We start from the raw sequence: 12523 nt of genomic DNA, 5'->3' as shown, positions 1-12523 counted from the left end.
CAATAAAGAGCTTAATTTTAGTACATTCATGTGATTTGTATTTCTGCTCACTTCTGTGCTGAGTTAATGTTTTGCTGGCCCCTATTTTTCCCACTTTGTGTTTATTCAGTCATTCGCCATATCCAGGCTCCCCAAGTTGCCTAAATCCTCCTGCCTCCAAGCTGCTTCCACTCAGTTTATAAGTCTCAACTGTTCATTAGTACAGTAATCATGCAGAATTCAGTTTTGCTCTTTCCTCTGCTCCATGTGTATGTGTGCTGTTACCCATAGTTCACACTGACTAGGTTCTGTTTCTGTTATGTCTGTGTCTGCTGTGCGGCATTACACATTGGGTGCATTTTGGGTTTAGCATCCATGCATCTGACAATAACTCTGTGATCTGTGAATTTTATCCCCATTGAAATTCATGCATTTGTGCCCCATCATCTGTCAAAAATACATTGGAGGAGGGCTCTCCATCATGCTGCAGCGCCAGAGAGCCAGTGTGAATTATTGACTAGAAAAACACACAGAGGACGTTGTCTGTGTGAACTAGGAGTTAGGGTTATTAGTGGCTACTACGAGTATCCTGCTATACCCAACACAGCTTTAGTTGTCATATCCTTTGGCAATAATGCCTAAAAGTGTCTCACCAAACAGGTAATTTCTCCTCTATCTTTTGAAATTTTTCTGTTTTCATGCGTTTTAGTCAGAGCTACATGAGACATGGAATATATGAAGTCAAACCAAACAAAAACCACCAACTTCAAGATCATAGTTTAAATATTTTTGTTTATTCTTGTGTTTTTTAATGTGCAGGTTTTTTCAAAAGGCCATTTAAGAAAACGTTTATTAATGCAGCCATGTGGCTCAATTTACACCGAAACATATACGTTCAATAACTACATAGAAAACAGATTCAGCTTCATATTGTCCTTCTAGTCTTATTATGTTCACCTGAGTCTACTGGAATGTGTTATCAGTCCATCATGATAACATACTGCAGCCCTGCCAAGTTCTCAAGTAAGATCCGACAGTAAACTTACTGGGCGAATGTTTTAGTGACTAACATTTCTCTTTGTTTTTCATACTCGACTGAGCAACAACAGTGGTGAATTCTTTGGAGGTTGTTTCACACACAGAAAATACATAGACTTTTATGATAATACTACATGTTACTGGGGGAATTTATGTAGTTACCTAAAATTCTGAAGACAGTCAATTCTCAGTCTTGTTTATTCAGAAAAAAACTCATAGTTGCAGCTGTCATACTCTGGTATTTATATACATTTTTAATCCAGTAGCAAACTCAAACTATTCATACAGTAATCTAACTTTACACCCAACCAAGTACAAAAATACATATTTTTCAGTTTCAATAATAGTTTTATTGTTTCATATAGATTTTGAATTTGGTCTCTTTCCGTACATATTATGTTGATCTCTTTGTGGAAATGATAAGTGAATTTATTTTTACAGTTCATGCTTGCTCTTACCTACACGTACATTGCAGAGTGGATAGACTGCTTTAAAGCAGAGGAACTAAGATGTCAATGCCAAAAAACATTTACAGCTTCCTGGTGACTAATAATATCCTGAGGTTTAATAGCCTACGCAGTATGACTTGCGGTTTTCTTATGAAAATGTCATCTGACGTTTGATGTTGATTCATAACAAACATACCTTGATACAAAACTAATAATAAACCAGTGCACAACTCACTTTAAAACAACAAAATAAAGGAATATAACAGCATCACTGTAATAAGTTAATATCAAAATTCTGTATCAGTTCGAATTGGTGCCCTGCATTTCCATCTTTACAATTTTAACACTATGCATTCTGAAAATTGATTTTTTCCTGGTACAGTGGAAGATTGAGGAAGAAAAATAAAATATGATGGGATCAATACAAGTGTTTAATGTGCTAAGAAGCAAAGTATAGTACCTCCATTCAGGGCTTTGACCCTGGAAGAAACCCATTAAATGAGAGAAATTGTATGGTAAAACACAAATGAGGAACACGGCAAGAGTCCCCGAGGCCATGCCAATAGCCTTCCTTTTCTGCATCCAGGATATCTTGGGACGGCTATACAGAATCCAAATCAAGCGCAGGTAGCAGAAAATGGAAATTAGAAGAGGTACAAGGCAGAGCAAAAAGAAAAACTCCAAACGCACTGGGAGGAGGATCTTCAGTTGCTTCTCTGTAAAGTTCTCATAGCATATAGACGAGTTTGAGCTGGGCAGGGATGGATGGTGCTGGACGATGAAAGTGATGCTGCAGTGTGCTGCTGAGATCAGCCAAATAACAGCACTGATAATGATCGGGTACAAAGTTTTCTGAAGTTTTTGATAGGTCAATGGAAAGGCCACTCCAACGTAGCGGACCATACTGATTGCCATCAGCAGCAAGGAGCTGGTGTATATTGTAGAGAAAAAGGTAAAGGAGGTGATGGAGCACAAGAGGCTGGGCAGATTCCACTTCATGCCTGATGCTGCCTCATGCATCTTGAGAGGAAGGATGATCAAGAAGAGCAGGTCAGACACAGTCAGATTTAGTAACAGGATGTCTGTTGGGAGTGGCTTGCTGTGGATCTTGACACTAAAGGCATAAAGAGCCACTAAATTGGCAGGAAGGCCAATAAGGAAGGAAATTATATAAAATGAGAGAATTATCTCACTTCTCACCACAGTTGCCATTCTGGACCTACAGCAAAAGGAAACAAATATCAGTGAAAATGACTGCAGTAGTGGAGACAGACAGTAGCCACTTTCATGCATGCAGTAATTTCTGATTCCTAAACATAAAAAAGAGATCAAAGCTCTGAATTACGTCATCTTCTTCCGTTTTAACTGTCTATTACTTGGTGTTATATTCTGAAAAATTCCAAATTAAAATAATCAATGTTTAATCAAAAACAAAGCAGAAATCCCCAGTTGAATGCTCAGGAGTTTTATTAGTCTGGCTTACAAGAGGCTTTTTAAGACTCCACTCACTTTTCAGTACCAATACAAACGACCTTAAATTGTAGCTTAAGTCCAAACCACATATCTTAAATTACAACAGAAGAATTGCTATGTAGTATTTGAGAAAGAGAAACAAAGTGTACTTACCCAATAGCATGTAATAGCTTAAAAAATCTTAAGTCTCTGGTTAGTGACTTGGTCAAGTATAGCTATGTGTTATTTCTTCCGGTATTCAAAGATGATCTGATATAAAATGACACAACCGAGAAAGACCTACAGACGTCACACTAAAACATCCTGTGACACACAGCTTTAGTAACCCGAAACTAAACAGTAGGCAGCCAATCTCCAGTTAATATTAACTAAGATGCAAAACTGTTATTTATGTTGACTTTAATAGTAGCATATCTTGTGTTCAAAGTAAACTTTGAACAAAAACATTTGAGTAGAATTTCTTCAGACTGAATGTTGTGATAGCTAGTCCTGTATGAACCTCAGAGCACATCCTCAGGTGATTATTTTACATAATTTATTTTCCTAAAGCACCAGAATCTTCATGCTGTTTTTACAACAGACTGCTTTGTGACAGCTCATACAGGTCCTTCTCAAAATATTAGCATATTGTGATGAAGTTCACTATTTTCCATAATGTCATGATGAAAATTTAACATTCATATATTTTAGATTCATTGCCCACTAACTGAAATATTTCAGGTCTTTTATTGTCTTAATACGGAGGATTTTGGCATACAGCTCATGAAAACCCAAAATTCCTATCTCACAAAATTAGCATATCATTAAAAGGGTCTCTAAACAAGCTATGAACCTAATCATCTGAATCAACGAGTTAACTCTAAACACCTGCAAAAGATTCCTGAGGCCTTTAAAACTCCCAGCCTGGTTCATCACTCAAAACCCCAATCATGGGTAAGACTGCCGACCTGACTGCTGTCCAGAAGGCCACTATTGACACCCTCAAGCAAGAGGGTAAGACACAGAAAGAAATTTCTGAACGAATAGGCTGTTCCCAGAGTGCTGTATCAAGGCACCTCAGTGGGAAGTCTGTGGGAAGGAAAAAGTGTGGCAGAAAACGCTGCACAACGAGAAGAGGTGACCGGACCCTGAGGAAGATTGTGGAGAAGGGCCGATTCCAGACCTTGGGGGACCTGCGGAAGCAGTGGACTGAGTCTGGAGTAGAAACATCCAGAGCCACCGTGCACAGGCGTGTGCAAGAAATGGGCTACAGGTGTCGCATTCCCCAGACCTGGGCTACAGAGAAGCAGCACTGGACTGTTGCTCAGTGGTCCACAGTACTTTTTTCGGATGAAAGCAAATTCTGCAAGTCATTCGGAAATCAAGGTGCCAGAGTCTGGAGGAAGACTGGGGAGAAGGAAATGCCAAAATGCCAGAAGTCCAGTGTCAAGTACCCACAGTCAGTGATGGTCTGGGGTGCCGTGTCAGCTGCTGGTGTTGGTCCACTGTGTTTTATCAAGGGCAGGGTCAATGCAGCTAGCTATCAGGAGATTTTGGAGCACTTCATGCTTCCATCTGCTGAAAATCTTTTTGGAGATGAAGATTTCATTTTTCAGCACGACCTGGCACCTGCTCACAGTGTCAAAACCACTGGTAAATGGTTTACTGACCATGGTATCACTGTGCTCAATTGGCCTGCCAACTCCCCTGACCTGAACCCCATAGAGAATCTGTGGGATATTGTGAAGAGAACGTTGAGAGACTCAAGACCCAACACTCCGGATGAGCTAAAGGCCGCTATCGAAGCATCCATGCCTCCATAAGACCTCAGTGCCACAGGCTGATTGCCTCCATGCCACGCCGCATTGAAGCAGTCATTTCTGCAAAAGGATTCCCGACCAAGTATTGAGTGCATAACTGTACATGATTATTTGAAGGTTGACGTTTTTTGTATTAAAAACACTTTTCTTTTATTGGTCGGATGAAATATGCTAATTTTGTGAGATAGGAATTTTGGGTTTTCATGAGCTGTATGCCAAAATCATCCGTATTAAGACAATAAAAGACCTGAAATATTTCAGTTAGTGTGCAATGAATCTAAAATATATGAATGTTAAATTTTCATCATGACATTATGGAAAATAATGAACTTTATCACAATATGCTAATATTTTGAGAAGGACCTGTATTTTAATTTCCTTTTGCATGCAACTGGAAATAAATATAGCAGTCCTTATGTTAAACATCTCATAGGGTATTTTGAACCCTAAGCAGAACTCTAAATATACATAAAGTTGCATAGCTGTTTGTGTAAAACAAACTGTGTTCAAGTTAACATAGAAACAGTCAGGTATGGTTGCTTCAGGCAATGTTATGAATGTAGAGAAACTGTAATGGAACCTACTAGCTCATAATATGTGTTCCCGACAAAGACGTTCCGTCATTCATGTTAGTCATCCATGCAGTACACACTCTGTAGAAATGAACATTTGTTAATAATATTTTTAAATGTTCTGTAAAAATGAAGTTTGAATATAAAGTGATAAAAACATGTTTGGTTAAACCTTTTTTTGTTGTGTGTTGGGAATTGCTGATTAAATACCTTTTCATACTTGAGGTTTGCTACTGGCTCTATTTCACTTTCTTTGTTGCAAACCGGTTTGTTCATGTGCTGCTGAAGTCCCATTGAAGCCCTGATCTCTTCCACACAGTCGTTGTCATAAACACAAGAATAACTGTTTTCCTCAGGGGTCATTTCAAGTCGCTGTTGGTTTGTGTCTGAGGAAGGATCAGGATCTTGAAATCTAATAAAATGCAAAGGAGGAACGATAGTACGGAACCAGGTACATAAATTGCTGTCATACGTTGTTAACACACAGTCACCTTGTTTTGTACTCGGTTCATTGCTACCTAAGCTTAACAATGTCAAGATTTTTAGGCTTCGTCCATATTAACTTAAAGTGTTTGTTTTTTTCCTGATAAAGTTCTATGTGTTTGTCCTTTCCAAAGAGTTGCTCATAACCCAGAATTATTTAATAACTTAAAAACTTTATGATAACTATGCCAGGCCTGTGTGTGGCAATGCACTGCCCTCCCAAAAACAAAAAAGAAGATATGGAGCATTAAGGTATCGAGCTTGCTGTTGTGACCTCTGAAATAAGATTTACAGCTGGGGCCATACATTATATAACATTTTGTACTCTAAATGTCATTACAAGCTTTTCTTTCAGGTTTTCCAGTAGTTGTCTTATGTTAAGTTTTGATTATATTTTTTATTGTGCTGAAATTGTAACTAGAGCAGTTTTCTGTACCTCAGTGAGACAAAGTACTGATGTCCCAGTTGGACAATTACTGGAGAATGTTGGGACCTTTAGGAAGCAAACGTATATTATCATTGTAGCAAATTAAATAAATTACTCATAACAAGAAAATGAAAGTATAAGGTTACAGTTGTTTTAATGTAAACATCATTCAAGACAAGGAGCAAAGGAAACCAACCTGTTCCTGGTAAGTTTTCGCTTAATAAAAAAGGTTCCTCCTAACAGCAAAATAATTCCCACGATCATCAACCATAATAACCACATAAGCGATGAAGCTGCAGAAAAATTGTTTTAAAGTCATTAGTTCAGACAGGACATAGACAAAAACAGTCATCATCTAGAATTGAACTTACAAGTATTTGAGGTACTGTTGAAATACAACAGTTTGGTGTCACTGCCGAATTCATTTGTGGCTTTGCACCATATAGTAGTGTTGTTTGTTGTTGGTAGCTTCATTTCCCCTGAAACTACATTTTGCCTAATAGTGTAGATGGTGGTAAAAGATGAAGGAAGAGAGTAATTTTCAGCAAAATCCCAGGATATTGAGGCATTAGGGAAGGCCTCCGCATGGCAAAAGCACCCCAAAAGGTCCTCTATCAGGCTGCATGAGGACTCGGGCAGTATGGTTGGAGCATCTAGAAAGATGGAATAAATTATTGACATTTAATGCAAAACAAGATCTTTTTAGTACATACCATCTCAGGAAATACAAAAACTGTACATTTCTAAAGAAATTAACATTTACATTTCATTGTTCATGTACAGACTAGCATAATTGTGACTGTATCTTAGTAAATTGCGCAATCAATTTAACCTTTTACTGAATGTGCAATAGTATTTGTCACAGGTGTAATGAGATTTTGCTGCATTAAATATTAAAATAACACAATATTTTGTTGCTATTGCCTGTCTTCAGAAGCACTATCTATTTGCTATGACTAGGGTCATTGCCTATCTTGGAACAAAATTGATCACAATGTCAATTAAGCACAACACAGCTAAAATTTCAGATTAGCCACCAGAAAGCACCGATCTCAGTGTCATAGAAAATGGGTGGATGGAGCTGTAAATGTGCACAAAGAATTTTGGCCCATTTCTCCTGACAAGGAACTAACAAACTATTTCAGCAAACTATTGTGAGACATTTGTGAAAGGATACCTTAACATTTTACACAAGTCACAGAGTATTAAAAGTAATACTGCCAAATATTAGGAAAATGTATGTGCACCTCTAAATTTGAGCAAAGTAAAAAAAACTGTCAAATGATATCTCTTGATATTCTGACATGTAGCAGACAAAAACAATTTTTAATCCTAACTGACTTAAAACGTAATTAGTTTAGTCTGCTTTTAATTTCAAACACAGACAAAATGGTAATTTGTCTTTTTATACTTTGCATGTTAACATCTGGTTTTAACTGTATGTCTGAGGCTGCTGTATGAGAGGAAGTTGTTCTTGTTTAGACTCTATTTCATAACTTTACAAAATATATTGTGAAAACTCTCTTGAACAAAATACATAATATAGTCTCGTCATTGTGGGCTGGATATTTAATCACAACCCAAATATTTCAACATACATACGAATACAAAGTTGACATCTTAAGCCATAATTGTATAGTAGATCAAGTGGCTGCTAAGAATGAATATAAGTAGGCCATACTGCATTGCCAACATTTGTTCACTAGCTGATAACAAGTTTTTCTTTACATGGGGAAAGAAGTTGCTGCTGTGAAATTTGGTGACAATTTTATTCGCTAATAATTATGTAAACAAATCTATATTCTTACAATGAACAATGAGATCCATCCAGTCTGACTGTCCCACTCCAATGTCATTGTGAGCCATGCAGGACAGCGAAGTATGTCTGGTGATGTTTTTAAAGGACATTCTTCTCCAAGTTGAACTTATTTTGCTGTAATTTCCCATGTGTTTTCTGATCCACGAGTATTTGTGGGGTTTGGGGTTACTGTTAGCAGCACACACTGCAATGATACTGCCTCCTTCTATCACAGTGTCAGTTTCCATTTCTATCTTTACAGTGGCAGGTATAGCTGTAGATAAAAAATAAAAAAAACTCAATGAAAAAATTCTTGAGTAAACAAATGTTTGTCAATTAGTTTATTTGAACAGACAAATTGACTTTCACTTACCTAAAACATTGAGGGTTATTTCTGGACTTGTTGTGGTCAAAGATCCTAACTCAGCAGAACATGTTATCTGGGTTTTATGCATATCTTTTGTAGCGGTTCCCTGCAGTGTCTCTCTGTATATCCATAGCACTCCTCTTTTTGCAGAGAAAGTTAGTGAAGTCATATTATTTAGAACCTGGCTTCTGGACCAACTAAACAATGGAGAGAAATATGGGCAGGAGTGCTCTATGCTGCAGTTGACCTCGAAAATACTCCCTTCCAAGATTTCACTCTGAACGAAGATCATGGGGAATTTTTTCTCTAGAAATCAAAATGAGAGTGTAATTAAGAATGTAAAAAAATAACATTTTGAGCTAAAGTTGGATTGAAGCCAATAAGGTTATTGTTTATTTTAGGTACAGTTAGAATAAACTACAGATTTGTGTTGCAGTGCTTAAGGGAAAAATATGACTAAAAGATTTTATTATCAAAGATAACCAGAATAAATACAAAAAAATATTATTCTGTTCAGTTAATAATGAAAAACAAAACTATCCAATGCAACCTGGCTCTAAGTGAGAATATCAGTAACCCCATTTTTGGCGCAATTTTGCCTGGTCTGTTAATTCAAGCAACCATATGAATAGATCCTGCCTCACAACATGAGATAGGCTAAACGATCTGAAATAGCAACACATCCTGCTCCGAGCTAAGGCATTCAAGAACAGAGAAACAAAGTCGTTGACATTGTTCAGTCTGTAACGGGTAACAAAGCCATATCTAAGGAACTCCAGTAAATAGCACTGAGATCCATCATCCACAAACGGAGATAAAAACATAGAACCGCGGTGAACCTTTCCTTTAGTGGTAAATGGCCTGCACTTTTATAGCGCTTTATCAAGTCCGATACCACAATGTGCTTTGCAGTACAATCAGTCATCCACCCATTCATACACTCATTCACACACTGACAGTGGTGAGCTACAATGTAGCCACAGCTACCCTGGGGCAGACTGACACAAGTGAGGCTGCCACACAATTGACACCACAGAGCTCTCTGACCACCATTAGCTGGCCAAGCAGGTGAAGTGTCTTGCCCAAGGACACAACGACTGAGACGGACAGAGCAGGGGTTCAAACCGGCAACCCACTGGCTACAGGACGAATCCTACCACCACCGCCACCGCTGTCCCGGTAGTGGATGGCATGCCAAAATTATTCAAAGAGCGCATTGAAGATTACTGCAGGAGCTTGCAATTGAACCAAATACAGCAGGTCTCGCTTGTTTTAGGATCAGTGTTCTTGCTTTACCAATAACAGACTACGAAAAATAGCATCCATTAGATGCTGTGATGGTTCCAAGGTTCAAAATACATATTGCTACAAAACTATGTTAAAACAAGTGGTATGAAGAGTCTTAGCTTCAAGGGAAAAAAGACCATAACTATCTTGTTATGCTTAAAGGCATTTTTCTCAATTTCGGAAACAGAAATGAATATAACAATTGTGAGCTACAAGGAAATATTGTAAAACTGATGGCACAGTCTCATTAGTCTCATGTCATGTCTGAGGTAAAGAAAGTAATTTGGTATTTGTATATTAATGTGCACGTACAGGGGTTGGACAATGAAACTGAAACACCTGTCATTTTAGTGTGGGAGGTTTCATGGCTAAACTGGACCAGCCTGGTAGCCAGTCTTCATTGATTGCACATTGCACCAGTAAGAGCAGAGTGTGAAGGTTCAATTAGCAGGGTAAGAGCACAGTTTTGCTCAAAATATTGAAATGCACACAACATTATGGGTGACATACCAGAGTTCAAAAGAGGACAAATTGTTGGTGCACGTCTTGCTGGCGCATCTGTGACCAAGACAGCAGGTCTTTGTGATGTATCAAGAGCCACGGTATCCAGGGTAATGTCAGCATACCACCAAGAAGGAAGAACCACATCCAACAGGATTAACTGTGGACGCAAGAGGAAGCTGTCTGAAAGGGATGTTCTGGTGCTAACCCGGATTGTATCCAAAAAACATTAAACCACGGCTGCCCAAATCACGGCAGAATTAAATGTGCACCTCAACTCTCCTGTTTCCACCAGAACTGTCCGTCGGGAGCTCCACAGGGTCAATATACACGGCCGGGCTGCTATAGCCAAACCTTTGGTCACTCATGCCAATGCCAAACGTCGGTTTCAATGGTGCAAGGAGCGCAAATCTTGGGCTGTGGACAATATGAAACATGTATTGTTCTCTGATGAGTCCACCTTTACTGTTTTCCCCACATCCGGGAGAGTTACGGTGTGGAGAAGCCCCAAAGAAGCGTACCACCCAGACTGTTGCATGCCCAGAGTGAAGCATGGGGGTGGATCAGTGATGGTTTGGGTTGCCATATCATGGCATTCCCTTGGCCCAATACTTGTGCTAGATGGGCGCATCACTGCCAAGGACTACCGAACCATTCTTGAGGACCATGTGCATCCAATGGTTCAAACATTGTATCCTGAAGGTGGTGCCGTGTATCAGGATGACAATGCACCAATACACACAGCAAGAGTGGTGGAAAATTGGTTTGATGAACATGAAAGTGAAGTTGAACATCTCTCATGGCCTGCACAGTCACCAGATCTAAATATTATTGAGCCACTTTGGGGTGTTATGGAGGAGCGAGTCAGAAAAAGTTTTCCTCCACCAGTATCACGTATTGACTTGGCCACTATCCTGCAAGAAGAATGGCTTAAAATCCCTCTGAGCACTGTGCAGGACTTGTATATGTCATTCCCAAGACGAATTGATGCTGTATTGGCCGCAAGGAGGCCCTACACCATACTAATAAATTATTGTGGTCTAAAACCAGTTGTTTCAGTTTCATTGTCCAACCCCTGTATGCCAAAACAGGTTAGGAAATGTAAAAATGTGCATTCAAATCATTATTTCTGAAATTACTTGTTGCATTTTTTAAGGTATGGGGTAACATCTTCATTTATAAATTGCTAATCACCACCCAGATTTGTAAAATAAGGTTTAAATATATAAACATTTACATACCAACAGAAATGGTAACAATTTGATCATAAAATTTCTGAGTTGCTGTAGAGTCAGGGTTGATCCAAACATAAATTTGCAGGTTGTTGTCAGCCATCTTCACTTCTGTGATCTTCAAGGTGCAGTTTCCCTCTGCAGCTTTACCAACCACATAGGTCCGTCCTCTGAACGGGGGTTCCACTTGATAAGGTCGAAGTCCATCACACACCACAGGATATTGTATATTGTGGTACTTGTACCATATCACACGAGCATGAGGTTGCGTGTGGCACGGCACCACAGCACAGCTACCTTCGACTGCAGTAACTGTTGTCGGCACACTGATAATCCAACATCTGATCATGTGGAGAACTGACATGGAAAATGGATGCAATTTAGTTTTGGTCATGAATTAGGAAAGGTTTAATAAAGCTGTATGCCTAACATAAATTGTAACCAGAAAAAGCTTTTCTGCTGCATTTACAACCATTTGCAATAAGTAAATTACATAAAAACACAATTAATATGTTCATGTTAGCTTTTATTTTTAATAAATTTGAGCTACTCAATAGAGTGCCTCTAAAGAGTTTTTTGTGTGCTTCTTATTTTAAAAAACACATCTTTTTAAACACAATATATTCCAAATGTAAACACATCCCGGGATCTTTTAATACTATTATCTTACAATAATATAACACCTTAATTGATAATGTCACATACTACTAGAAAATATCAAGTATATATTTGGGTAAGTAAATTCCCAAATTGGTTACAAGTTCTGGTGTAAATGAATCTGTTATGTTTGCAAAAAAAAAAAAAAACTATGTAGAACATGGAATGTTTCTTTAAAATATGGTAGAAGTTTAATCAATACCACTGATGATGCAAAGCAGTCCAAGCAGAGAAGTAGGTCCCATGAAGACAGTGGTTGCTTTTCATTTAATCCTCAGGATACTAAAACACAATAAATGCAGAAATATGATGACTGGGTAGATCACAATGTTTTCTGCCTAGCTGTTTTTTTTTTTTTTCATGGTACCAGAAAGCTGAGCAGACCAAAACTGAGCAGATGCTAAATATCATGTTAGAGGAGGTAGTTTCTGAAGTCAAACATTAATCTCACAGGTTTTATA

The 12523-nt window shown here is 38.4% G+C and overlaps 1 protein-coding gene across 2 annotated transcripts; it reads right to left on the bottom strand.

Moving 5' to 3' along the window:
* Nucleotides 1–841: 841 nt before the first annotated feature.
* Nucleotides 842–12309, bottom strand: si:ch211-231m23.4 (free fatty acid receptor 2). Of its 2 annotated transcripts, XM_047361671.1 has the most exons (9): nt 12265–12309; nt 11415–11762; nt 8392–8691; nt 8029–8292; nt 6592–6873; nt 6417–6513; nt 6230–6286; nt 5521–5722; nt 5106–5391 (listed from the first exon to the last, which is right to left on the bottom strand). In XM_047361671.1, the coding sequence occupies exons 1-9, from the start codon at nt 12305–12307 to the stop codon at nt 5368–5370; spliced, it is 1617 nt and encodes a 538-aa protein (XP_047217627.1). In that variant the 5' UTR covers nt 12308–12309; the 3' UTR covers nt 5106–5367. The 2 variants fall into 2 exon arrangements, with proteins under 2 accessions (XP_047217628.1, XP_047217627.1); XM_047361672.1 differs by lacking the exons at nt 5106–5391; nt 5521–5722; nt 6230–6286; ... (4 more) ...; nt 11415–11762; nt 12265–12309 and adding exons at nt 842–2685; nt 3093–3564.
* Between the last annotated feature and the right edge of the window lie 214 nt (nt 12310–12523).

Source organism: Girardinichthys multiradiatus, chromosome 3 (assembly GCF_021462225.1).
Source record: "Girardinichthys multiradiatus isolate DD_20200921_A chromosome 3, DD_fGirMul_XY1, whole genome shotgun sequence".
NCBI lineage: Eukaryota > Metazoa > Chordata > Actinopteri > Cyprinodontiformes > Goodeidae > Girardinichthys > Girardinichthys multiradiatus.
The sequence above is the reverse complement of the archived record's forward strand: the minus strand, read 5'-3'. Positions and strand labels throughout refer to the sequence as shown.

What these genes read in the sequence shown, in the direction of transcription:
- si:ch211-231m23.4 (XM_047361671.1), bottom strand. Translation starts at nt 12,307, where the DNA reads ATGGGACCTACTTCTCTGCTTGGACTGCTTTGCATCATCAGTG. An exon ending in AATTGTTACCATTTCTGTTG is followed by an intron (nt 8,692 to 11,414) that starts GTATGTAAATGT and finishes TTTGATTTCTAG; the next exon opens with AGAAAAAATTCCCCATGATC. An exon ending in AATAACCCTCAATGTTTTAG is followed by an intron (nt 8,293 to 8,391) that starts GTAAGTGAAAGT and finishes TTTTATCTACAG; the next exon opens with CTATACCTGCCACTGTAAAG.